Here is a 26,771-nt window from a genome sequence, read left to right as displayed (position 1 = left end):
CCGGCCCCTTTCGCCCCCTCGGATTGAGACGCGCGAGCCACCTCTCCTCAACCAGGACAACCACCAACACCAACCCGCGAGCGCATGGCGCAGCACCGGGCGACACCATGGCTACCACCCTCTCGTTCCTGTCCGGCCTGCTCGTCCTGCTCTACCTCTCCACCTTCGTCGTCTTCGCCCTCCTCCGCATCGTCACCGGCATCTCCATCCAGCGCCTGGGCTGGTACGGCCTGCGCCGCATTTCCTTCACCCCCAAGGACGGCATCCGCCTCGACCTCCGCGGCCTGAGGATCTCGCTGCACCGCCCGACCTTCGCCCAGCCCACCTACGTCAGCCTCGTGCTCGAGGAGCTCAAGGTCTCGGTCGACCTCAACAAGCTGGGGCCGGCCACGCCGAAATCGAAACCCCACACGAATGGATCGCTGGCGCACACAAAGGAGGGCGGCAAGGCGTCGGAAGGGTCAAGGGGGGAGTTCAAGAAGGGCCACAAGAGAAGCAGGACCTGGCAGAAGCTGACCGAGACCAAGGAGCGGATAAAGAAGCTGCACAGGAAGCTCGACTGGATCCGTCTGTTCGACGTGGTCGCGACCTCGTCGTCGCTGGTGATCCAGGATGTCGGCACCGTCCAGGTCGCGCAGTTCACCGCCGCCGTCGACACCAGGCGGAAGATGGTCGACCGCAGCCGCCTGTTCCAGCACAGGCGCGCCAAGTCGGAGCACCAGACCCCCGCCGAGTGGATGTTTACCGTTCGGAACATTCTCTTCAGCCCGGAGGGCCAGGAGTCCACCGAGATTTTGGACCACCTCACGCTTAATGTCCATGGCTTATTGTACAAGGAATTGGACGGACTACGTGACGCTACCATTGCCCTCAAGCTGGGGCGCCTTAACGTGCCATTTGACGATATTCACACATGTTTGGAGAGGGTTAAGGAGAAAAAGAAGACGGACGTTAGCCACGAGGCCGCAGGGACAGGTGCTGGCTACTCGTTTAATGATGTCATGGAAGAGTTGGAACGCCCAGGAAGCCGCGATGAGGAAATCGTCCAGACCGTCTCGGATTCAAAAGAGTTTGTCAGCTCCCTATTGCGTGGAATACAGGAGATCCAGTTCGCCGTCAGTTTCTTCGGCTTGACCAAGCGAATTCGGGATGGAAGCACAAAGGAAAGTCCGGTATACCTGAACATGTCTATGAAGGAATTTGGATTCGACCTTCTGCGCCTGGATCCCCGGAGCCCGGCACATCTCATGTACTTTGCGCCTCATGACATCGCTCATCAGGCGCTCATCGCGGCTATTGCGATATCCGTGGGAATTGACCATGGACAGGATCACCCGGAAAGGCTTCTGTACATTCCCATGGCTACCATGACGCTCAAGACCACGCTCCCCTCAAAGACCATCCAGATCGACCGGGAAAGGGACGTCACAGAACGCAACACCAACATCCTGTTTGCTAATTTCGTTGTCACCTCTCCGTCCCTGGACCTTGATCCGAGGCATCTACCTTTGATACTGGCGCTGCTGCAAAGTTCAGATCGTAAAAAAGCGGCACGCCCGGGTCCGCACGACAAGCAACACATTGCATCTCGCTTATTGCCGAAAGCAAATATCAAGTTCTCTGTGCATGAGCCTGTCATCAGAGTTACTTTGCCCCCAATGCAGACCGACAAGAAGGAGAACGGAGAATTTGATCTGCTGATCTCCAACATGTCGTCTGTATCTCTGGATCTGGAGTCTTCGCATTCAGCCGGCGGAGACTTGCACTATTCTCTATCCTCTTTCTTCCGCTTGGCGTCGCATGAGCTCTACTATCAAACAGCAGCCGGCGAGAGGCATAATCTTCTTGCGACAGACGCCACTGAGCTCAAGGTCCAGCTAGATGCCTCGCCCGAGGTTTCGGTCGTCGTGGGATTGAATTTCGAAACGTTCAGCATCTTCATGGTCCGTCCAGAGATCAGCGAAGGTGTGCGCCAGATCGTCGCCCAGCTACGCACATACGAGGCGTCCAAAGCGGGTAGATCCTCGTCGAAAAACAAGCCGAATTTCTTACGAAAACTACCAAAGTGGCTCACCCATTTCCAGGTGCAAGGTGCCGATTTCAATGTGGAAGTTGCTGGCATCGACCATGACGTTTCGGAGAATTCCCGCGGCTGCGCATTACACTTGGATTCGTGGACAGCAGAATACAAGGCTGATAAGACGGAAGATGCTGGATCGAGGATCTCACGGCGTAGGATGACCAGTAGGACCGTGCCCACGGAATCCCAGCTGAGAGCGACGTCCCCGTCCTCGCCTCCGCTCTCGCCAGCTCCCCGCAAAAGAAATCTTACCGAGACCGACGGCAGGCGCTTGGCGATCCATGTCACAGGTCTGGAAGGGTTCGTCATCGAATCCTCCGACTCTAGAGAAGAAGAGTCCTTCCTCAAACTGCCACGTTTTGAGGTGGCATTTACCACTTCGACTGATATCCAAGGACCAGTCTTCCATGTGAACTCCTTTGCGCAGAGTCTCTTCGTGCACTACTCTTTGTACAGACACTTTGCGATTGGCGTTGCCGTCATGGTGTTACAGAGAGCCTTTGTCAAGCAGTACGCCGATCGAACTTTCGCGGCTCCTACTCCCGAAGCACCACAGACACACCGGAGACATCTCACTGTGCCAGACACTGAAGCCGCCGATACTGTGCAAGGCGTGCCAACCACGCCGTCCAAGCCAGAGATTGTTACTTTGGACTTCCGTGTTGCATTTATCCAGGCTAAAGCCACCATGCCAGGGGACCCACCGTTGATGCTCCAGATCCAAGGCTTTGATGCAGGGCGCCACAGATGGGCATCGCCGTTTGTTCGGGCCAAAATGTTCCGCCTATACACGGGAGCTCCTGGTCTCAAGAAGATTTGGGCTCGCATGGTCAGCATCAAGGCGCTTCGCGTTGACCTCAGGTCCTCGAGGCGCAAGACTGGAACCACCATCACCGAAGAGAAGTCTATCGACGTTGCGACAGAGGCCGTTCGCATCGCTGTGCCGCATCAATTGGTTGTACACCATGTCTTTGATAACATCACGAATACCATCAAGACCGTTGAGCAACTCCACCATCGCTTCAAGACTCAGTCCAACGAGTACGTTCTTGATAAGCCGCCGGAGGGTCCGAAGAAGGTGCCGAGGATCTCCATCCGCAGCCAAGCCCTCCTCTTCGAGATCGAAGAGGGTGGATTTGAATGGAAGCTCGGGACCATTTTCCGACTCGGAATGCTCGAGCAAAGGCAGAGACTTGCAAGAGAGGAAGCGTTCGAGATCAAAGCCAGAAAGCTTGCGGAAAGTGATAAGCGTCGTGGTAACACTAGCCAGCGTGCGAGATCTGCACACCCCCGTGGCCGCAGCGCGCAACGGCGAGGAGGTCCTGATGTGGGGAGAAAGAGTCAAAGTGCCGACCGCGAGTCACGCATCACATCCCCCACTGCGCGTGGACGCGGTATGCGGTACGACGTGGACGGCACGGCAGAATTGGACGACAGCGCGAGGATCCACATCGAACAGGCCCGCGACAAGTTGAACAAACTTCACGCGCAGAGCTGGAAGAGAAGGATTGACCAAGGCATGCAGTTCCAGAATGCAGCCGTCAAAGACATCCGCTCCATGTTCTGGGGTATCGACGACATGCCAGAGGAGCCCGAGCAGACCGAGACGATTTTGGCCATTCCCCAGCGGCCTGCGCTGTTGGCCTTCCTGGTCAGCGACCTGAACTTCATCGTCGATAAGCCGAGCTTCCCCATGTCCGAACTGCCTGCTTATCTGAACCGCATCGGCAAGGGCATGCCTACCGACATGGAATACTCGTTGCTCATCCCCATGAATGTCCAGATCAACCTAGGCGAAGCTCGTTTGACTCTGAGAGATTACCCTCTTCCGTTCGTCCATGTGCCTGCAATTCGAACCGGACAATCCACCCGCCTCCCCAGTCTGTCTTTGAAGACGGATTTCGTTATTGCCGAAGAATACAGGGACAGGGAGTCCAGCCGGTTGCTCGATGTTGAGGTCGTGCCGCCGGAGATTTTGGAATCGGGAGAGAAGAGCGGCGGTTTCGCCGTCAGCGTCCGCCGTACCATTGCTCCGGTCAAGACATATTCGGATATGAAGGTGGAAGTCAACACGAACTACCCAACGAGGATAACGTGGGGTACTTCGTACCAGCCTGCCATCCAGGACATGATGCAAGTCATCGAAGGCTTCTCCAAAGCAGCGATGGATCCTTCCGACAAGGTCGGCTTCTGGGACAAGATCAGGCTGTCCTTCCATTCCAAGATCAACATTGCATGGAAGGGCGACGGAGACGTACATGTCATTCTCAAGGGTTCCCGCGATCCTTACAAGGTCACTGGAGATGGCGCCGGTTTCACGTTGTGCCTGCGGAACGATGTTCAGCTGAACATCTGTCAAGAAGACGACCCGAAGAAATTCCTCACCGTGGACAGCGGGACTGCCATTCTCGCTGTTCCGGACTTGAGCCACTACGCACGAATGGTGGAGCAAGAAGAGTCCGACTCGGAGAGCATCGTCAGCGGTTCCAGCTTCAAGCAAGGGGCTTCGTTCCGCAAGACGGCCATGAAGCTTTCTGGAAACGTCAGGGTGATGATTGGTCTTGTGTTTGAGCGCGAGGAGGATGGCAAGCGTTCGTTCGATTTCGGACCGCATTACAACGTCATTCTCAAGCATCCCGATTACGCCAAGCCGTTCGAGGGCAACGAGTACGATGCTTTCAGAGGCTTCCGCAGCCATCACATCCATATGTCTGTGGCAATTGCCGCCCCGCACGACAGGGACTGGTCGGTCGCAAACACAAAGGCTTCGCCGAACTACAACAGTGTCCATCTCACGCCCAGATTCTTCAGCCACTTCTACAGCTGGTGGTCGTTGTTCTCCGGCGCCATGTCTTTGCCGGTCCGACAAGGTGCTCTTTGGCCGGGCGTGGAGAAGTCTGGCAAGAAATTCGGCCGTCATCTTGCGACCATCAAGTACAGTATCCTCTTGTCACCCCTTTACATGAGTCACGTCTACAAGCACAAGGATCCGGACGACTATGGCAAGAGCGTGGTGTCCGCAACTGGATTGAAGGTCCGACTCGACAGTTTCATGGTCGACATCCACCAGCGACGAGAGGAATTCAGGACGTCGGCGCAAACCGCAAACAAACCAGCTACAACGACGGGAATGCGTATCAACCAGGTTCAGCTGGACTTCATCTCGGCCGATATCCGAGCTGTCGCGGCAACCATCAGCGGCACAGAGCAAAGTGACATTGAAGAAGCTACGGAAGACACCCTGGCTTCCTACCAGAATTCGCATGATCCTCAAGTCGATCTTTCAAAGTTCACCATCCCGGACAACGATCTCTCATGGATAGACATGGACGACTTCGTCGAACTGGATTGGATCCTTCCATCTGAAAGCAACCCCGAGACGAAGATCTTGCCTCTTGCTTTCGCGCCTCGCTTCACTTACTTCCGTCAGACTGATCATCAAGACAACATCTCTGGCGACCCGCACAGGTCCAGTTCTTTCGGAAATGAGCCGACGCACTACTGTGTCATGTCGAAGCAGAACGACCCTCGCCGGGTTCAATGCAATCTGATTTCAGATCGTCTCAAGACGGTTTGCGAGCAGATTGAGCAAAGTCAGCGCGACATTGGCGAACAGCAGCTCAGAATTCTCCGATCTACCAGCGAGAATGATTGGGAGCTTGAAGAGAGGCTGGCGGTGTACCAGCACCACGACGACAATCTCAAGAGGAAACGAGACATTCTCAAGTCCATGCAATCCAGTTTGGTCAGCCGTCTGGAGCGGGATGATCGGTCCGCTGTCCCGCGCTCTGAGGGTGAAGACCAATACCTCGAAGCTCCGGAAATGTACGATGCCACCGACAAGGATACCAAGGGCGTTGACTCGACTCCTCTTGCGGATTACATCAGCGACTTCAACAACCGATTCGTGATCCACAACGCTCAAGTGAAGTGGAACAATGCCCTCAGGAATATCATTCTTCGGTACATCCATCAAGTCAGCCAGCGCCGCGGTTTCGTCTACTACATGTCGAGAAGAGCAGTCAAGTTCATCCTCGACATTGTGGAGGAGCAGAACAAGGCGGATGAACCTCCGGAATCGCCTGGCTCGAGACCACGCACCATGTCGACGCCATTATCGCCCCAGGCTGACGATGATGTGGATGTCAGGGACCGCATACAGCAACTGCTCGAAGACGGCAAGAAGTTTGTCAACGCGAATGATGCTGAGATGGGCAACGAGGAGGCGCAGAAGCCGAATGCGGACAATGCCAACGAGGATATCGCACAGGAGTTTACTGCACAAAATGCGTACCACGTCCGCCTCATCGCACCCCAGATCCAACTGCAGAGCGAAAAGAACCCGAAGTCGGCTGTGCTGGTTGCTGCAAAGGGCATGCAGCTCAAGGTCATCGAGGTCATGGACAAAGACAACGTCGAAGACGACGTCAGCGGCCTCGTCCAGCGTCGTTTCTCGGCCGCCATGGACAGCCTGCAGATTTTCGTCACCAGCACGAAGACTTTCTCGACCGAGTACTTGCACATGTATTCTGGCAACAGATATGGAGCTGCTGCGGGAAGTTCCTGGCCACCATGGGTGCCGTTTGAAGTCATGTTCGAATTCGACACCAACCCGTACGGCTTCTCGAGGGTCGTCCAGAGAACTTCGGCAAGCTTGAGATACGACAAGTACAACACCCTGCGTCTCAAGTACAACGAAGACGTAAGTGGCGATGATTCGGGCAATGCGCACTGCGTCGACAGTGCGGAGAGTCGTGTTGATCATCTCTGGGTCGAGTTCCCTCATGTGCGTGCCGTTTGCGACTCGATGCAGTACTACGCCGTGTACATCATTGTCCTGGACCTGCTCCTTTACAGCGAACCTCTCGAGAGGCAGCGGAGTGAGAAGCTTGAGAAGATCATGCTCGCGTCCGACTTCAGCGATCTCGACGGTGCACCAGAGCTCGTCGTCTCCCTTCAAGAACGCATTCACCAGCTCGAGGAGATCAAGAACCGCTTCCAGATCCACGAGCAGTACCTCGACCGCGAGGGCTGGAAGAACCGCATCGAGTTGGAGAGACTGCTGTCGGAAAATGAAGAGGAGCTGTTCTTCATGATGAAGGCCATTACGACTTCTCAACGGAAGAGCGACGACCGCGCAGCCGAGGCATCGCAGCCGACCGGACTCCTGCGCTACCTCATCACCGCCTCGGAAATCGTCTGGCATCTTGTCCGTGAAGGCAGCGAATCTCTTGCCGAAGTCCAGCTCGGCAATGCATCGTTCGACCGCACCGACAACAGCGATGGCTCAAACCTTAACTCTTTGGAGGTCGAGCGCATCCACGGTCTGAACCTGCTGCCGGAAGCCGTGTACCCGGAGATGATCGCACCTTACTTGGATGAGAAGGCGAATGTTGCCGATGGCAGAGACACCAAGATGCTCCGCGTCCACTGGTACATGCTTGAGGCCATTGCCGGTATCCCGGTCATGGATCACTTCGAGGTCAACATCTTCCCGCTCAAGGTCCAACTCGAACGCGAGATTGGCAAGAAGCTCTTCGAGTACATCTTCCCTGGTGTGGGCTCCAATGCCTTTGAGAACGGTGACTTTTCACCCTTCATGGTCAAGCAGACGGCGCCTGGGGAGGAAGGGGAGAATGGAACAGCAGCAGCCGCCGCCGCTGGAGGTGAAGCTGAAGGAGAGTCACCGATTGGTCAAGCCTCTCCTGAGGTGCCTTCCGGCACATACTCGCACCGTGCCTCGATTGACGGATCGGGCCCTGGCGCGTTGGAGTTGCGCCTGCAGCCAACGCTTGCACTTCCTGACGAAAAGCGTCCGAAATCATCGTCTGGGTTGTCCGCCCGCAAGGGCAAAGAAGGCGGAGGCTTGGACTTTGGAGCCTTCAAGATGTTCGATGCATCCAGCCGTACCGGCACAAGCCTATTCAGGAACCTGCACAGCTCGGCCGGGCCCAAGGATACTTCAGACACTCTCACCATCTCCAGCGCACGACCTTCAAGCCGGCGGTCTTCGGCGACCAAGCTAAGCGGCATGAACGACGAGAAGGCCAAGAACCGGTTCGCGATGACGCGGGCGCCGAGCTCGAACCGCAAGGAGCGGTCGCAGGCGGACGACATCAGCCAGATGATGAAGCGGGCGTCCAACTACATGACGTTCGCGTACATCAAGATCCCCAGCATGGTGCTGTGCCTCAGCTACAAGGGCAAGGGCAACCGCAACTTCGAGGACATCCACGACCTCGTGTTCCGGATGCCGACGATCGAGTACCGCAACAAGACGTGGTCGAACCTCGACCTCGCCATGGCGCTCAAAAAGGACGTCATCCGCGCCCTCGTCTCGCACACGGGCGCCATCCTCAACAACAAGTTCTCGCACCACCGCCCCAAGGACAAGGGCCGCTTCAAGCAAATCACCAACCCCTCGATCCTGCTGAACACGAGCGGTGGTGGCGGTGGCGATACCGCCTCGCTGATGACGACCAACAGCGACAAGGACAGCGCGCGCGACCGCAGCCCGGGCGACACGGCGTCCGAAGACCAGCCCCGCCGCAGCTTCACGTCGGGCCGCGACAGCACCCTCAGCCACGCCGACTCGTTGGGCAGCTCCAGCGCGCGCAGCGTGACGGGCACGACGTGGACCCCCGGCAACAACGACAAATTCTCCTCTTCCGGCGGCAACGGCAACCTGTCGGCGAGCGGTGGTGGTGGTGGTGGTGGTGGTGGTGGTGGTGGTGGTGGTGGCAACCGCTTCGGCCCCGGCGCCTCGCTGGATGACCACTCGTCGGTGGTGGACAGCTTCGCCGACGAGCTGTCGCAGGTCGACGACCGCGACACGGCAAGCATCCGGCACGGGCCCAACACGCTGCATCGCGCCATCACGGCCATGAGCTCGCGGTCGAGGGAGAAGGATGGGGATGTCGAGGCTGAGGAGGTGAATCGGATGAAGAGTCGGATGCTGTTTGGGAAGAAGTTTGTTAGGGCGATGGGTGGGGGTGGTGGTGGTGGTGCGGGAGGAGGGGCGGGAGGAGGGGCGGGAGGGGCGGGGGCGGGGGCGTCGAGCAAATAAGTAGGGGGTTCAACACTCCGATTCTTCTTTTTCTTCTTCTTTTGCTGTTGTTTTGAGAGAGAGAGAGAGAGAGAGAGAGGACAACACCGCCTCGTTTCGTTTCCATCAGGGCTCCTTTTTTTATTGTCTAATCTTCTGTCCGCCCGCCTGCCCGCCCGCTTGGTCATTGTCTCTTTCTGGCAGCTGTCGCTTATCGTTTTTCTTCTTCTTCTTGTCATTGTTGTTCTTGTAACGTTTTTGGGTTGCGCTTTCTTCTCTGTAGCATTTCCAGCGGCGTCTTATTCTTCCTTGTTTGGTTCCTCTTTTTTCTTCCTTTCCATTTTCTCCACTGCATAAAAGAAAGGGGTTGTGGTGCGTGTGTCTGTCTGTGTGTCTGTGTCTTTTTTTCTTTCCCTTCTTCTTCTTCTTTCTCGTCGATAAAGCAAATAGACAGGGTCTTTATACCGGGTTGGAGGATGGGAGTTTTTATTACCGGGCGAGGCGAGGCGAGTTGTGGGATGGGATGGGAATGGGCATGGTCATGGGCATGGATGGGATGTATCATGTGAAAGGAGAGAGAAGAAGAAGAAAAACAACATGGTATATATCATTTTACTCTCGCTCCCCCTTTCTCTTGCTCTTCCTCTCTATCCCCCCTCTCGCCTTTTGCTTTTGGATTGTTCTCCTGGGTCGCGACTGCTGGGGTAGTTGCGGAGCTTGTGTTTGGATGGATGGACTCAGTCGGGGTTGGCTGTTGGTTGAGTGGCACTTTTGAGCGTTGGGCGGGGTTTTCGAGATAGAGACAAGTCAGATATGGGATGCATGATTCAAAGTTATGATGTTGTGCCGTTGACTAATGCAAGTGAGCAGTCGGCGGAGTTTTCGTTGTTGATTCTGGTGGTGGTGGTGGTGGTGGTGGTGGTGGTGGTGGTGGGCTCGATTGTTTCGACACCCGTTCCTTGTGTAGTTCGCCAAACTCTCAGTCTATTCACGGAAGGTTCATGCTGCTCCTGCTGCTGCTGCAACTTAAGCGCCGGTGATCCGCTGTGATTGATTTGCCTTGGCGCGATATGGACCGGGGTGCATGCATGCATGCATGTGCAAGCGCCCGCTCGGGTGGAGCCGCTGCGCCGCACGCCCCCAGTTCTTCACACCACGGACCACTTCGACCGCACATCCCCATCGTTGCGCGCGCTGTCGAAAATAGACATGGTAGCAGCACGAAAGCTCCTACGATCTACAAAGAAAAGGATCGTGTGAAAGTTGAATGTAGGATCAGAGAATTGGCTTCTGGCTTGAGAAGTGAACGCCGGCGATGCCGCTTGTGGAAGTGGACGCCGGCGCGCATTCTACCAGGCCTTGCAAGCGAGCTCGGCACTCGTTTCAGAGCTCGCGGCGAAGATGCGGCGAAGGGGCGTTTTTCCCGGGCGTTAAGGGCGTGGGGAGGGTGCCAAAAACAGAGTTGGGCGACGCGCTGCGGCACAGCAGCCACCATGGACGATCATCCGCGCCGCACTGACATCGAAACTTGGGTGGCGGCTATTGGAGCATCGGTGGAGAGTTACTAAATGGAGCACTTCCGGTTATGGAACACTTGTTTCCCTGGATGCAGTACTTAAGCGCGGTCGACCCCCCTCAATTTAATCTGCATCTTCATCCCTTTATCTTCACTCACTTCGGTCCGCAGGCTTCGGACTCGTTGACCGTCCTTACCAATCCGTTTTCCGACCGCCAAGAGCGTAGGGTCGTCTGCATTGTTCAGCGTTCTGTCTCTTTTCAGTCTTATCTTTCCGTTCCCACAACTACTCTGGCCACCATGATTCCGACGGCTGCTTTTTCGGCATGGACACTCATTGCTCTGGCTCCGTTGGCCTCGGCACACATGTACATGCTTCATCCAACACCATTCACTCTAGATCAGTATGACGCCGACAGAGGCCCTCTCAGCGCGGGCCAGTACCCTTGTAAATTCCACGACTACCAGAACTGGGACAGCCCCACGACATTGGCTACCGGAGAAGCTCAAACCTTAGAGCTCGAAGGCGGCGCCCCCCATGGAGGCGGATCCTGCCAGATCAGCATCACACTCGACGAGAGCCCCACGGCCGACTCCGTGTTCAAAGTCATCCACTCCATGGTGGGCAGCTGCCCACTGATCACAACCTGGAACTTTACGGTGCCGGAGTCGGTACCGAGCGGCCGCGCCGTGTTCGCGTGGACGTGGTTTTCGGAGCAGGCCGGCGGACCCGAGATGTACATGAACTGCGCCCCAGTCGAGATCACCGGGGGCGCCGACGACGACAGCGCTTTCAGCAAGCTCCCGAACATGCTCCAGGCCAACTACGACGGCGCACCTGAGGGCTGCAGCAAAAGCTCCGCGGGCGGAAACTTCGACCTCCTCTTTCCAGATCCCGGAGAGTCCGTCGAGACGAACTTTCGCGCAATGCTGGTTGAACCGTCGTATGCGGTCGACACGAGTACTTTCTATGCGTGCGGAAAAACCAGGACGCCATGGACCATATCGTCGGAAGGTGCTACGCCCACCATGTCTTCATCTGCTTCCGCCGCCGCGGCCAATGCTGGCGGTGTCTTTGCCGAGGGCGGCGCAGCATCAGCATCCGACGCCACGCCCACCGCACCGTCCGCGACGGTGTCGGCGACAGCCACCGCAGCTGCGGCCTCGGGATCACCATCACCCGGAAACAACGCAGCGGAGCCAACGCCGACGGCTGCCCAACCCGTCAGTGCTACGGGCGACTCGCAGACCGCGTGCAAATCGGCAAAGGACGGCGATCTCGTCTGCAACGGGACGTCTCAGTTTGGCTTCTGCAACTGGGGGAAGGTGGTGTGGCAAGCGGTTGCGGATGGGACGGTTTGTGAGAACGGGACCATCAAGGCGGCGAAGACGGCGCGGGATCATATGATCGGGCGCGGTGCTGGTGGCGCCGCCGGCCATTTGCATTTCCATGGGCGGTATTCGGCTGGGATGAGGCGGCGTCACATCGTTGGTTGATTGATGGGTTTTGGTCTATCGGGGAGGGGGGTGTTTGTGTGCGTTTTGGTTGTTGTTGTTGTCCATGGCTGGTCCAGGGTGACGGTGTTTGTGGCATCTTTATGCATTTTTTGCCCTTTGGGATGGCTGTGCGAGTTACAGTCTACGATGTGAAAATGATGGTGTACGCCTACATGTTTCTCCTTATTCATAGCGAGCATATCAAAGGTTTCCTTCTCTTGCATTGGGGCTGGTTGTTTGCAAAGTAAAGATTCCGTTGGAAAAAGCAATGCAATCTGTTTAAAATCGCTGTGTCCGATTGACTCACAATGCAGTGGTGATTCTGGCGATCATGCGCCAACTCCAGTATCTTCTTCTCAAATTTAGACGGCACGCATAATATTTGCCTCTTCCTTGCCGGGTTGTAGTAGTATGTAAGCCCGTTCATAAGGAAAAGTCATAGGCGGTGGGCGGCAGCATGCCTCGAATTATCGACGGCTCGCATCATGATGAATACGGACGTTCCAGGAGCGGTTAGAGCAGGGGCGGGGCCGATACCAGGACTGGAGCGGCTGACTCTGTTAGTAGTGGTCGTCGTCGTTGCTCCCAGTCCTTCCACTTTTTTTTTACTTACGCACAAAGGTGAATGTAGAACTGCATGCATGAAATTGATCTATTGCTAACTTCTCGGCTGGTCAAGCTGACGCACCAACACTTGTGCGACGAGGGAGCCCTTCGATGACACCCATCACTTGATCAAAGCTCCTGCTACCCGCTGTGTTCACGGCTTCGGAACCCGCAGCTCTTCACTCCACAAGACCGATGCGACCTGAGTCAGCAATGGGGCCAATACGGGCCAGCCGTGGTGTGGAATCCGTTTCTGATGTCAATGGTAGAAAGCCCCGTAGTGTTGTGCCAGTGTCAGACAAACCGTCGACGACTGTGGACGAATTTTTATACTCGGCGAAAGTCGGGTAAGCCATTGGCGACACTTCGTTGAAATCAACTCGGTTAAGTTGGAGCTTTTACGTTGACTTCTCCGGCCAGTCAAAAGGGACGTCCGACATCTGAAGGTTTCCTGGAATTATCCCGAGCGGGACGTCGAAAAAGAGTATGGTGGAGCTGAACTGCGACAGGACTGTCGTGGATGCGAGTAAAGCAGCCAACAAGAACACGGTCGAGCTTCCGAGCGTTCTCATGTTCTGTGCAAAGACGACCAGAGATGCCAGCGGGCCGGTGTTGATGAAACGCATCGTAGCGATTGCTACACACTGGCTTATCGGAGTTCCCCATTGCTCAAGGGTCCAGGCTGCGAGCATCGAGATGGCCACCGCTGCCTGGGCCGAGACGGTAAGCTGGATGCATAGAGCTGCAAGTGTTATTGCCGTGGACATGTAGTCCTCAATGACAAGCCAGCACCAAACGGTGCTGGTTCTGTCCTGATGCCCCCACCAGAGGAAGATCAGGAAGCCAATGGCAATGCTGAGAAGGAGGTTTCCGATGACGAGAACAGAGAGGCTGTACCACCCAATTCTCTGGAGCGCACTGATTCGACGATGGGGAAGTGGCTTTTCGGTGGCCGATGGGCTGTGGCTCCGAGATGGAAGCTCCTGGAGGAGTGATGCCGAGGAAGTATGATGAAGATGGGGTTTGAGAGAACGAAATCTGAACGACACTGGGATCTTCATGCTGTTCTGTTGGTATGACCTTGTAGGATCTTGGGTTGGGTGTGAGAGCAAAGTTGGAAAAGGGGGAGGGAAATTGTCAAGGAAAGAAAAGGCTGAGAAAGTATTCCCACTCATGAGTTCCTGGGGTAGTTCGCCGAGGTGTTGTATGTGTTCACCAAAGCACTGTCACTACGCCGCAATAAGCGCGCAGGGCATCGCGAGGCGATGATTCCCAGAGATATCCGCGAATAACGCGGGTTGGCATGCGTAGCCGCTTACTTCGCCGCAAGTTTGCATACCCATGCCCTGTTCCGAGCGGGTGTTCAACCAAGGCTAAAATTAAGCATAGCTGCCTGGGATCTGCAGATTTAAGCGTGATGGGGACTACGCCGCAATAAGCGCGCGTCGAGCCTTGCGTGGAGAACTCGGCAACCGAGAAATCATTGACGAATGATATACGCTACAGAAGCGCCAGAACGGAAGCCTTCACACACTTGGATCGTTTGCGAATAGCAAGATCGAATCACTATATCCTGCAAGGCGATCGTCGGGGTCGAAGTCCTTGGGCATCCGCATACGTACGACTCTTTCGCTCTGTAACAGAGGAAGCACAGTAGGCTCTCCGCAGTGAAACATATCATCTTGCGCATTGAGGTTGGCTTTGAAGAAAAGCACGCATCGAAGGATGTGATGTTGTAAACAATACATTGTCTCATTCCCCAACCTATACTGATGCACAACGGTGAATATAAAGGCTCGCTGCTCATAGCTGATACTCCCCCACGTCAAGCTGACACACCAATGCGTCCCGTGTCGGGAATCTGTTGGATTCGCACCCGCTGCTTTGCGATGCCCAAGTTCTTCAATGCTATCTCCACATCGCCGTCGCTGGCCAGTGTGGAGACTCTCATGACTTCATCAGTCGCGCGTGTCGATACCTGTGCCGCCGATGACCAGGCGTTGTCGAGGATTGACCACCTGCTCAGGGCGCAGAAGAGCACGAAGACGGTCGAGATGAGCATGAGATGAGTTCCGATGACCAGGAACACCGCTGTAATCCCATGTGCGTCCCTTGGAAAGGATTTGGTGAGGAATTCGGTTGTGGTGACGTTGTCGCTGACAGTGAAGGCGTCCAGTGAGCCATAGTAGACCATGCGCGTTAATGCCGTCAGAAGTCCCTGAAGGGCAATGCTGGGGTCGGAGGTCTCGTTGAGTGCTTTTACGAACAGCATGGCAAGCTTTTCATCCATCACCGTCTCCCCGGGGGTTATGAACGTACTAGATCCGCCACAATTAGTGAAGCAAATCATCCGGCTTGGTGTTTCCGCCTTGATGGGTTTGCCTTCGTTTGACGCGCATGGCCTGATTGCCAGGTTGTCCCACAAGGCAGGGAAAATTGATGCTCCCTCGCCGGGTTTTAAAGATTCCATTACTGTGTTCCGATCCAAGGTCAGTACGCCTCGCTCCTCCAAAGAAAGGCTTTCTCCAGATGCACCGAGTTGCTTCACAACGTCGGTTGCTATGAAGTGGGAATCCTTTGCATTGTACGTCATTGTTGGCTCAGTCCGATTGCCTGATGAGAAGGCCGACACGTGTGTTTGAGCGCTATCACCCCTACGGCCTTTCGTTAGCTTCTCTTGAAACAGAAATGGGTAGGATTGTTCTTACATTGCATCAAAACACATTGTTACGGTGATGCTCGGCGGGTACGACCACTCGGGCTCGTATGGGGGGTAATGCACGAGCTTCTCCGGCTCAAGGTGCAGCCACGGTCCAGATGTTGATACCTTCCAACCGTCTGCTGAAGGGCTGGAGAATGACGGCGTGTAAACCATTGGCCAAAATGATCCCTCCGGAAGTTCAACAAAATCCATATCATCCAACCTTTGATAATAAAGGACCAAATACGCATGACTGGTGTTGGAAACGTCGGACATGAGGTTGCCGTATCCGAGGCTACAGATATTGTACCAAGAATCAGACGGATCCCAGTTCATACCTTCGCAGTCGAACGCTCGTCCTACGATGCCGTCATCAACCCCCGAGCCGTTGAGAAGAGGATGGGGGGGATTCGTGAGATAGCCTACAAAGCGTTTCGCCCAGAACTCATTCCAAATGACGGTCACATTCCTAAAAACAGGAGGAACGCAGACTACGCGGGCATCAAATACTGAAGCCGGGCCCGAGTAGCTCTGGAGCGTCGCTCGCGAAGATTGGGACGAGATTGGTAGGAAGGCCCGAAGCGAAGGACCTGTGTCGCCGTGGGTGTGTGAATGCTCAGACTGGTCTGTCGGGGCCTCGGCAAATGCTTCGTACGAGGACGGTGCCTGAGCCCACTGGTCCTTTTCGCTATAGGTATGGATTTTCTCAAGGCTGTATTTCATTTCTGAGGTTTGGGGCAGTCCCACAGCGATGCCAGCGGAGACGTCCAAGAGGAGGATAGTGGATGTGAATTGCGAGGCCAGCGTTACAATTGCAAGCAAAGTAACAAGTATGAAAGTCAAGGCCCCTCCAATGCTCCTGCAGTTACGGGAGAAGACCGCGATGGATGCGATCGGGCCGGTGTTCGTGTAACGCATCGTTGAGAATCGAAGCGATTGCTGGAGAGGAGAACCCCATTTCTCCAGCGTCAATGCCGCAAGCATCGAAACTGCAACAGCCGACTGTGCAGAAACGGTGAGTTGGATGGAAAGGGCAGCAATGACGATGGCGGTGGAGGTGCGGTCTTGAAGTACGATCCACCTCCACAGGACGTTGTCGTGATCGCACCACCAGAAGAAGGCCAGGAATGCCAGAGCAGCAACCAACACGAGTGTTCCTGAGGCATTGACTAAGATCGAATACCATCCAAGCCGGCGTAGGACGGTGACGCGGTGTGATGGCAGAGCCTTTTCCTTGACTGATGATTGTTCTTGCGTGTACGTATCGAAACTTGAGGAAGAGTGTTGAGGCGCGGACATCTGGTTCGACCAGTGTGAGATCCTGGAAAGAATAGAAGAGAAGACCGTATGCAGCATCCCGTTGGTAGCTTTCATTGGACTGTCCACCAGGAGGCAAAAGTAGAGATGTGAGTTCAAAGTAGAGGGGGAACGGAAAAAACAGCTTTGCAAAGAATTCGTAGCTGGGCATGTGGGCTCTGCAGAGAGAAAAGAATACAGACACAGTTAAGCTTATCGCCGTGGTGTTGACTGTGCCGCAATAAGCGCGCGCCGAGACTTAGACCGGGGATTCGGTTACCGAAAACCTATTGACGAGTAGTATGCCTCGTTGAAGCGCGATAGATCAGTCGTTACCATTGACCTGAGAGAAGTGTCCGGAAAAAGAATTGTTGAAGTGTGGAAGCGCTTACACCACGCCGCAATACGCGCCCGTTTACATTGTCGGATAAGCGCAGGAGCACATTTGCCGCCTGGAAACCTGCAAGCAGTTCTCAAAGCATCACGGCGTTCCTCCGAGAATAGCTTGCATCTGTGTTCTGGTCGGTCTCGCATACGATCAATGCACGGTAGAGCAATTGCCATGCCGCAACGTTAAGTCTCCGAAGTTCTTCGGCCCGTGCACATTCATTGTTGCAATAGGGAGTCAAGAAGAATGCCGCTTGTCTCGCATGTACCGCGGTAAACGATTGCTGTGCCGTTTCCAAATCCGTTTCCAATGGCCCATGCTGTTGCACCAACGTTGAACGCTAGCGCCAAGCAAGAAATGAATATCTGATGATGATGAAGAGCATTTATTTGCTTTGACAGGCGTTTGGAGAGAGTCCACGCACGGTAGTGTTCTGGGTTGTATTGAGGGAACCATGGGCTAAAACGATGGATGTTTGCGAACCGATCGCTACGGAGGTCTTGGTCAGCGAAGTGCAAATAGTAAGACGATACTGACCTTTGCCACGGAGTGCTTACGTTCTCAGCCGTGGATATGACCGTACGTGCATGCAGCTGCGACTCGGTGTTACTTTCTCTTGGAGGTAAAAGAATAGTAGACTATAGCAGTTCAGCATTGGATCTAGTAGCATCACTTTTGATATACCATACAGATTCTTTTGTTGTTTCGGCTTCGCTGAGAGTGGTGGGTTAAGATGTTTCCGTATTGGTTGGAACGCGATCTGTGCAGATGTTCTACACTTTGTTGAAATATGGAGTGAATTAGAGGCTTTCAGCAAACAAGGCTATGATTGAAGACTCAAGGCTGGGAAAGAATCTGCAGATTTTGACGCTTCGCCTGGCGAGTTTAAATTCATTGGGGCTGAACATGATGCAAGGCAGAAATGCTTATTCTCGGAATGTAGCTGATGTGTTTGTGTGACGGGATGTGCAACAGCCGTACGGAAGACGATGCGAAACTTTGCGATCTTGCGTTATACTTAGGGTATTTGCAGACTGATAGCCTGTAAGCAATTCCCAAAACATCTACATGTGTTTCTCTTAGAAGAGCCTGTGTCGGCCTCCAAGGAGACGGGATCGGCCTGAATGGAGGCGATATTTGCAGGCCCAGGGACATTCTCGGCTTTCGACAGTTGCAGTATAGCAGAGAGTATAGCAAGCAGCGGAAAGTTAGCAGAGATGCAGAAGTAGTGGGGGCTTATCTCCTTTCCATCAACAGACAAGAAGCCAAAGGTAGTTTCAGCGGGCATCCGGAAGCGGATAGTCCCTGAATATCACGTCGAAACAAGCTGGACGCGAGCCTCAGCTCTCCGCGTCATGCCAGTAGTAGTTTGAAACGCCGACAGCGCCGATCGGTCACCGCAGAGACCCCACGGCAGCCTGTAGCATAACGGCGAAAGGGGAGGCCGTACGCAGCCCGGCCAAGGAGTAACCGAACGAGGCAATGAGCAGAAGCGATCGACCTGACCGGATGGGCCAGCGAGTAGATAAACGGGGTGGAGGCAGTTTCGAGCACCACACGTTGCGTGGCACCGGCACGCAGGCCGGGCACCATCAAATAAACGGAGGTCGCCAGACGTCGCAGCGAGAGGCTGTCGGCATGTAAACGTCGTTTCGAACAGGCGATTCCCCTCAAAGCTAAAACGAAGCTTTGACAGATCGGCGCGATCGTCGCGGGCAGCAGATTCCTGGAGCCAACCGTTGCATGCACTCCTAGGGGTCAATTGGCGAGACAAGGCGGGGCTGCCGGGATGAATGGAGGTGGCCGTATGCATGCCGGCGCCATGACGACGGCCGCGTTGATGCAGCCGCCACGGGGTGAGGGAAGGCGTCCCGCATGGTGCGGCCGGGGTGCGCCTGGCCGTAGGGCTGACTTGCAATCTCCCTCGAGTCCGGGGCGATCGTTCGTCTCTTTTGTAGAGGCAGAGGGCAGCGGGCAGCTGTGCAGCTACGACGGTAGCAGTCGCGCGACGGCCGAAGGCGATGGAAGGCGGGTGCGGCGCTGGCGGGCGGAGCAGGGAGCAGAGAGCGGATTACGCCTGCTGATGAAGCAGCGAAGAATGGCCTAAGCACGCAACCGCACGGGCCGAGGCCGGCGGCCTTCCTCCATGCCAGCACCCTGCCCGTGGTCCCTCTCCCGTCGGCGCCGACTCATCGTTCCGTCGCCTCTTGTAAATATATGCCCTCAATTCTCCGCCGCCTTCCGTTCGAGATACCCCCAAGATACCCCAATTAACCTCCCTTCCATCCGTCCTTTCTTGCACCATGGCAGGCACCCTACCCGCCCACGCCTCGCCCGCCTTCCAGCCCTTCCACACCCCGCAGCCAGCGCCCGCGGACGGCCGGCCACAGCCCGCGCGCAACGTCTCCGACTTCCACCTCGAAGCCTCGACCCCGCCGCGAACGAACACCAGCGACTCCAATGACGAGGACTCGCACCTCTCGCACCCGCCGCCGCCCTCCATCATCTCGCCCGCCTTCACCCCGCCCGCCACGCCCGGCGGCCGGAGCACGCCCGCGCTGAGCCGGGAGGCGGCCTCGGTGCCCGTCGACCACAGCGCCGCCGATGCCGACAAGCCGACGCTGGTGGAGCGGCTGCCCGAGGTGCAGTGCGTGGTGCGCGCGCGCATCCCGACGACGACGGGGCAGGAGATGTTCCTGCACGTGTACCAGAACGACGTCGACAGCAAGGAGCACCTGGCCATCGTCTTCGGCAACGACATCCGCTCGCGCTCGCTGGACGCGCCGCGGCCCGGCGAGACGGAGCGCGACCGCATGATCCGGGGCGCCTACGTCGGCCGCCTGTTCCCGGGCCGCACGAGCAGCCGGCTGGAGCAGATCAAACAGGAGGCGGGCGTCGCGCAAGAAACATCATCATCGGCCGCCGCCGCCTCCGCCTCGCCGCTCGTGCGCATCCACTCCGAGTGCTACACGGGCGAGACGGTGTGGAGCGCGCGCTGCGACTGCGGCGAGCAGCTGGACGAGGCGGCGCGGCTGATGAGCCTGCCCAACTCGGGCGGCGGCGTCATCGTGTACCTGCGCCAGGAGGGCCGCGGCATCGGCCTGGCCGAGAAGCTCAAGGCGTACAACCTGCAGGACCTGGGCAACGACACGTACGAGGCCAACCTGCTGCTGCGCCACCCCGCCGACGCCCGCAGCTACGGCCTCGCCACCGCCATGCTCGTCGACCTCGGCCTCGGCGGCGACGCCGGCATCCGCCTGCTCACAAACAACCCCGACAAGGTCGCCGCCGTCGAGGGCCCCAACCGCGAGGTCGTCGTCAAGGATAGGGTCGCCATGGTCCCGCTCGCGTGGAAACAGGGCACCAAGGGCAGCGAGGAGGTGGAGAAGTACCTCTCCACGAAGGTGAGTCCTGCGAGATTAACTCCCCTGCAATGCCAATGCTAACAGAGTCCAGATCGAGAAATTTAAGCACATGCTCAGCCCTGACGCCACATGAGTCTGCTCCGACTGTGTACAAGAGACAACTGTAAATTTTTTCTGCTTATAAGCACATTCTTGCCATTGGAAAAGCATACTCGGTTGGCGTTATCGGAGAACCTGGGAGGAAGGCCGGTGGCCTTTTATTGTAGAACAACCAAGAAAGCCAGGGCGGAGCGCGAGCTCTCTATTTACACCCAACGCCCCATGTTTCCAAATCGATTTTTGTAAATCTCTCTCCAAGGAAGAAGACACGAAAGAGGGGCGTTGCTTGCTCAACGACTTCGAGGACGGGGAAATCCGCAAATTGAATTCTTCTGCTGAAAAGTCTTTGTCCGGCTGGTGATGCTCTCCTTCTCTCTTCTGCCAGTCACACAAAAATGACAATGTTTTGCCCCGAAACTCCCACCGCTCTATGATTCCCTCCCCAGAAGCCCGGCACGAACTCATGTCCGCGCCAACCGGAGTTTCCGAATAAAACCCAAAGGCTAGAAGAAGAAATACGGCTTTATTTTTGTTCGCCAGCCTCCACGCGCAGAAAAATCCCGAAAACGGAGGGGTGGGGGAAACAACCCGAGCAGCCCAAAGAGAAGGACCTCGGCAACAAGCAGCCAAGCAAGGCCGCTTTTTTGGACGCATGACTGGCGCATGACGCTCAAATGTCGTCGATGTCGGCCTCCTTGAGGTTGTCGTCATCGTCGTCGCTGCGGTCCTCGTCGAACTCGAAGCCGATGCCGCCCTCGTCGCCCTCGCCGCCGTACGTGTCGGTCTCGTTGATCTTGGCCGTCTCGGGCAGCTCGCCATAGGCCTTGAGCGAACGGGCCTCGTCCGAGTTGTACTTGAGGATGACGTCGCCCTTTTCGTCTTGGTACTCACGGAGGGAGAGGAGGATGCTGTGGTGCGTGGGACGTTAGCGATCGTTGTCAATTTTTTTTTCTTTCTTTCCCCTTTGTGTGTTGCAACGATGGGGAAAGCTGGCATCGATACGACGGGATCACTCACATGTCGCCCTGGTTGATCCAGACCTTCTTCCTCATCTTGCCGCGGATGTGGGCGAGGCGCTTCTCGCCGTCGAAGCACTGGGCCTCGAGGCGGCCGTTGCCGAGCATCTTGACGACCTGGGCATACTCCTGGCCCTCCTCCTTGAAGACGAGCTCGCGCTTGAGGTTGTCCTACAGGGCGCAAAGAGGCCGTGTCAGCGCTGTTCTTGCGTTCTGCGTCGAGCACCGAGACGCCCCTCTCCGCTCGTATCTCCAGCCATGTCGCGCACGGAGGGAGAGTGAGGCGGTGGAGCGGCGCGGCGGCGGCAGGGCGGGCGGGCGTGTGCGGGCGGGGAAAGGCTCACGTTCTCGTTCTTTCCACGTCTGCGGTTCTTACCGCCCTTTCCCTTGTTCTTGGGCATGGCTGCTGCGCGGGGGGTGGTGTGGCGCTGCGGCGGCGGTGGGTGGTGAGAAAGAGTGAGCGGGCGCGCAGCGTGAGAGACGTTACTTAAAACTGCGGAGGGACCAACAGCACCCGACAGCGCGCGCGTGCGTGCGACGGCGCCGCATGGAGGGGTGCTTTGACGTCATTGGCCAGTTCGGCCGTCCGAGTTCTCACGCTGCGTGTGGATCTATTTATATGATTCTACTGGTAGCGCTGCATCGAAACCATGCGGCCGTTGCTTTCTTTGTTCTCGTCTGCGCCGAGGGCTTCGTTTGTTCGTTCTCTGTGCTGTCTCTCGCGTGGGCCCCGGAGTGCGCGGAGAGCGAGTTGATCCGGCGGCAACCCTCCCCCAACGTCATCCTGCCAACACCGGCCTTTCCCATGTCCTTGACATTTCTTCCTGACGAGTAACCACCTTCTCCCATCCTGCCCGGTCTGCACGATAGATCAAAGCAGAAGATCGTATCATGTCCGGAGTCTAACACGGCCCTTGACCTGAGGCTTGCTCGGATTCAGAATCCCCTTCTTCATGCACCCAGTGGAAAAGCTGAAAAAAGAAGATAAGAAGCATATCAGCGACTGAACAATGGTCAGGAAGGAAGATTGGAAGATACAATGAAGTGGGTCGTGGGATAGAAGCCTTTGCGCACCCTTCATCTCCGCCAATCCATGACTACACGCGATCCAAAAAGTTCACGTGTAGATTCACCTTTCGCTTGTCTCGAGGCAGAGCGAAGCAAGAGCGGAGTGAAACATGGTGTTAAACTGATGTGGGTCGATAGGGTTTGCTCAGGGTGCCTGTCGTCCTTCGACAGGAGGATCCCGAAGAAAAAAGGCGCTGACTATTGGGATGGCAATAACTGATGCACACCAGGCTAACCCTACGTCTTCGAACAATCAATAACGCAGGAGTGTAGAAACAGCAAGGGCCCTGATTCGGTAAGCGCCCGTGATGTGAAAGGTCAAATCCCTTATTGTTGCAGCACGAACAGGGACGTGTTCTTCTGTGCTTTATCGCACGATTTTGTTGATATCAGAGTCCCAAATGACCAATTACGCATGCATATGTACATTGCTGAAAAAATTAATGAGCCTGCTTTTAGTCGATAACAAAGCACAGATCGCCCCTATCGAGTACAACTATCCTTGGCCAGTTTATTCCCGTTGTCTAGCGCGATGAAAAGCTAGGCCAGCATTTGGGGACCGTAACCAGCAGATCCAGCTGTCCGGAAACAACGACTGTGTGTTAAATCATTTGGATATACCCGGGCCCCACACGGGCGCACGGCGGGGATCTAGACGGCCGAGCTGCCAAAAACCGGGGATCAATGACGTCGATTCGCGCCCCGCCACCTCGGATTGGCCATCGGGGATAACGCATCGAAACGCGATTCTCCCCAGGACCTAAACGTCCCCTTACACCCCCGAATTTCTAATCAACCCACTCCGGTGCAACTGCCGAGGCAGCGGACAAGAATGGCGGCCGTGTCCGGCATTATTGACTCTTGTCGTCATCATGGTGCTGTTTCTACGAATTTCTAAGCAACCCCGTGGCCTGACATCGCATTTGTATCCCCGCCCTTTAAAACAAACCCAATAACCGCTCTATCAGCCCCGTTCTATTCATTCCCCGTCCCCTAAACATCTTCCATACCCAGCAAACCATCGAACGATCTCACCGCAAGAAAACAACACAACAAACACCAAAAGAGAGAGTGAGAAAAAAAAAAAGAAAAACACCACGGCCATGGCACCAACCCGCTACCCCACCGACGCCACCGTCGACCTCTCCCCGCTCGGCCAACCCCTCACCTTCCCCTTCTCGGGCAAAACGGCGCCGAACCGCTTCCTCAAAGCCGCCATGACGGAGCGTCTCTCGTCGTGGTCGCCTTCCGACCTCGGCGCGCGCGGCGTGCCGTCGGCGCAGCTCATCAACGTCTACCGGCGCTGGGGCGCGGGCGCTTACGGCGTCGTCCTGACGGGCAACATCATGATCGAGCCGGACCAGCTCGAGGCCGCCGGCAACCCCATCATCCCGCGCGACGCCACCCCCAGCGCCGGGGAGGAGCGTTTCGACGCCTTCGCGGCGCTGGCGCGCGAGGCGAAGAGGGAAGGGTGTCTGGTCGTCGGCCAGGTGTCGCATCCCGGCCGGCAGGTCGAGAGCAGGATCCAGAAAAACCCCGTGTCGGCGTCGGATGTGCAGCTCGAGGGGAATGTGATGGGCATGACGTTCAACAAGCCGCATGCCGCGAGCGAGGAGGAGATTAAGCGCGTCATCGACGGCTTCGCGCACGCGGCTGAGTATCTGGATAAGGCCGGGTACGATGGCATCCAGTTGCATGGCGCGCATGGGTACCTGCTGGCGCAGTTTTTGTCGCCGACGACGAATCGGAGGACGGATGGGTATGGCGGGTCGTTGGAGAATCGGGCGGTGAGTCACCTGTTGGGGAGGGAGAGAGGGTCTTTTGTGGTTTGAGAGAGAGGCAAGGCTGACTGTTCTTTTCTTTCCCCCGTACACAGCGTCTCATCCTTGAGATTGGCCGCGAGGTTCGCAAGCGGACCAGCCCGAGCTTCGTCCTCGGCATCAAGCTCAACTCGGTCGAGTTCCAGGACAAGGGCTTCCAGCCCGAGGACGCGAAGAGGCTGTGCGCGCTGCTCGAGGAGAACAAGTTCGACTTCGTCGAGCTCTCCGGCGGCACGTACGAGCACCTTGCCTTCACGCATCAGAGGTACGGCACATGCGTTTTTCCAATCCTACCCCGTCGTGGTGTGTGGTAGTTTTGCTAACACGGCACTTTTTTACCAGGGAATCCACAAAGAAGCGCGAGGCCTTCTTCCTGGAGTTCGCCGACCTGATCACGCCGGCGCTGAGCAAGACGAAGACGTACGTCACCGGCGGCTTCAAGACGGGCGCCGCCATGGTCGACGCGCTCAGGTCGGTCGACGGCGTCGGCCTCGGCCGCCCCGCGTGCCAGGAGCCGCGGCTGCCCAAGGACCTCCTGGAAGGCAAGGTCAAGTCCGCCATCCAGCAGCGCCCGGACGTGAACGATTTCGGGATAACCAACGTCGTCGCCGGCTCGCAGATTCGCCAGCTCGGCAAGGATCACGAGCCTATTGATATGAGCTCCGAGGAGAATGAGAAGGCGTTCATGAAGGACATGGGCGCTTGGGCGAAGAAGATGGGTGAGGACTCGGGTTTGGTGCACTACGGTTACGTCGATGTTGAGAGTGCGAAGCCTATTCCTTACGTCTCTTGATTTGGAGAAGAAGAAGATGATAGACGTTAGACGGAGAAGTAGTCAAATGAGCACGAATAGAGATATTTCACGAATGACTTAATTCTGTGTAGATACAGTTGCCCATACCTCATCTTGGCAATGCAATTCATGTGGAGTCGTGAGTCACAAACTCTGCGCCTTTGTTGGCGCGAGCAATGGAACAATAGCGGCTGCAGCGTCAAACAGAATTGAGAGAACAAGTACTTTGTCCTCATCGATAGTAAGCTGAAACAAAGGATAGGATACAATCACCCTTTGTTCCTTTGTTCCGAGTTTAGTTCTGGAGAGTATTCTGAGACCCAGAATATAAAGCATCGGTAGGAGCACAGGGCTGATCAGTCAAGACGCGATCAACGAACCCTATCGTTACCGCCAGGAATCCGGCTTGCATTGATTGCGAGCCAAAATCGAATTGAGAAGTACAATCCGACAACAGACAGAGGAAAGCGCTGACTTTATGTTAAGGCCTATGTACACATTCCGCCAGGTTGCGGGAGCTGGACAGGCGACGTTCGCGACGCAGGATATTCCGCGAGGCACGATAATCATGCGCGAAATGCCGCTCATGACTATTCCTAGACCGCGGCATGCAAATGCACCTACTTTACTCCAACAACCAACCCGATTCCACAGCGAATTCCTCAAGCGGCCCAGCGAAGACCGGAGGCGCTTTGAGAACCTGTATGCCGAGGACGAGTATGTGGAGATAGCACGCCAGATTGTCCGGAACGATATGGCGCCTGGGTCGACGGCATGGACGCAAGATATGGAGGACATAGCCAGGTTGATGGGTATCTACCTGACGAACAGCTTCCTCTCAGCGCCCCAGTCGAACTTCGCGAGTGCCGTGTTCAACGAGCAGTCTCGGCTTAACCACATGTGCAGCTACAACGTATCGAACTTCGGCTTAGCCAAGGGAGGAGAGCAGTACATGTACACAGTACGCGATATCAAAGTTGGTGAGCAGCTCACCACCCCGTACATTGAGGTCGGCGGCAACTACGATGCGCGTCAGAGGGCGCTCGCATGCTATGGATTCACGTGCAAGTGCCCGCTTTGTGCGATGGAGCATTACATTAACAACACTCCAGACGTCCAACTCGACATCTTCGGGCGTTTACTGGCGCAGCGTGACCTCGAAGTCATGATATGGTTTTTCCGGAAATGGTTCAACATCTTGCAACCGCTCGGGCGCGAGAAGTCACGTAATAAGTTGGCTGAGAAACACGGCCTTGCGATCATCGAGTCGGTCCCCTTTTCCGAAATCGCGCTGGCTATCCTTGAGCAGATTTCCGAGAGAGCGCTCGCGCAACATGGCAATGCTAGCGCCGAGTACAGTCACGCGACCAACAACGTAGGTTACTGGAATAATGTGGTGGCTGACCTCAGGAAACGCTATGGTCCGAGTTCTGTTTGGCTCGAGCAGGTCAATGCCCTTGATCCGCGGTTTACAGAGTAAG

At 56.0% G+C, this 26,771-nt stretch overlaps 8 protein-coding genes across 8 annotated transcripts; 6 read left to right on the top strand and 2 right to left on the bottom strand.

The window, feature by feature from the left end:
• Positions 1-107: 107 nt before the first annotated feature.
• Positions 108-9,146, top strand: FMP27 (Protein SABRE; the record flags this gene model as incomplete). The annotated part of the gene is made up of 1 exon (XM_066781922.1): positions 108-9,146. The coding sequence occupies one exon, from the start codon at positions 108-110 to the stop codon at positions 9,144-9,146; it is 9,039 nt and encodes a 3,012-aa protein (XP_066627734.1).
• A 1,795-nt stretch (positions 9,147-10,941) lies between these two features.
• SLS55_010540 (uncharacterized protein) lies at positions 10,942-12,138 on the top strand (the record flags this gene model as incomplete). Its single annotated transcript, XM_066781921.1, has 1 exon — positions 10,942-12,138. The coding sequence occupies one exon, from the start codon at positions 10,942-10,944 to the stop codon at positions 12,136-12,138; it is 1,197 nt and encodes a 398-aa protein (XP_066627733.1).
• Positions 12,139-12,957: 819 nt separating this feature from the next.
• Positions 12,958-13,739, top strand: SLS55_010539 (uncharacterized protein; the record flags this gene model as incomplete). The annotated part of the gene is made up of 3 exons (XM_066781920.1): positions 12,958-13,091; positions 13,212-13,467; positions 13,575-13,739. 3 exons carry the CDS (start codon positions 12,958-12,960, stop codon positions 13,737-13,739), a joined length of 555 nt encoding a protein of 184 aa, XP_066627732.1.
• An 830-nt stretch (positions 13,740-14,569) lies between these two features.
• Positions 14,570-16,168, bottom strand: SLS55_010538 (uncharacterized protein; the record flags this gene model as incomplete). Its single annotated transcript, XM_066781919.1, has 2 exons — positions 14,570-15,000; positions 15,745-16,168. 2 exons carry the CDS (start codon positions 16,166-16,168, stop codon positions 14,570-14,572), a joined length of 855 nt encoding a protein of 284 aa, XP_066627731.1.
• A 3,264-nt stretch (positions 16,169-19,432) lies between these two features.
• RIB1_2 (GTP cyclohydrolase II) lies at positions 19,433-20,627 on the top strand (the record flags this gene model as incomplete). The annotated part of the gene is made up of 2 exons (XM_066781918.1): positions 19,433-20,533; positions 20,586-20,627. 2 exons carry the CDS (start codon positions 19,433-19,435, stop codon positions 20,625-20,627), a joined length of 1,143 nt encoding a protein of 380 aa, XP_066627730.1.
• A 636-nt stretch (positions 20,628-21,263) lies between these two features.
• Positions 21,264-22,010, bottom strand: TIF11_2 (Translation initiation factor 1A; the record flags this gene model as incomplete). The annotated part of the gene is made up of 3 exons (XM_066781917.1): positions 21,264-21,501; positions 21,611-21,780; positions 21,954-22,010. The coding sequence occupies 3 exons, from the start codon at positions 22,008-22,010 to the stop codon at positions 21,264-21,266; spliced, it is 465 nt and encodes a 154-aa protein (XP_066627729.1).
• Positions 22,011-23,780: 1,770 nt separating this feature from the next.
• Positions 23,781-25,290, top strand: SLS55_010535 (uncharacterized protein; the record flags this gene model as incomplete). The annotated part of the gene is made up of 3 exons (XM_066781916.1): positions 23,781-24,464; positions 24,554-24,762; positions 24,840-25,290. The coding sequence occupies 3 exons, from the start codon at positions 23,781-23,783 to the stop codon at positions 25,288-25,290; spliced, it is 1,344 nt and encodes a 447-aa protein (XP_066627728.1).
• Positions 25,291-25,867: 577 nt separating this feature from the next.
• SLS55_010534 (uncharacterized protein) lies at positions 25,868-26,770 on the top strand (the record flags this gene model as incomplete). The annotated part of the gene is made up of 1 exon (XM_066781915.1): positions 25,868-26,770. One exon carries the CDS (start codon positions 25,868-25,870, stop codon positions 26,768-26,770), a length of 903 nt encoding a protein of 300 aa, XP_066627727.1.
• Position 26,771: the final 1 nt, after the last annotated feature.

The sequence above is a fragment of the Diplodia seriata genome (assembly GCF_021436955.1).
Source record: "Diplodia seriata strain FDS-637 chromosome Unknown scaffold_13, whole genome shotgun sequence".
NCBI lineage: Eukaryota > Fungi > Ascomycota > Dothideomycetes > Botryosphaeriales > Botryosphaeriaceae > Diplodia > Diplodia seriata.
Note: the sequence above shows the minus strand (reverse complement) of the source record. Positions and strands in the feature narration are given on the sequence as shown.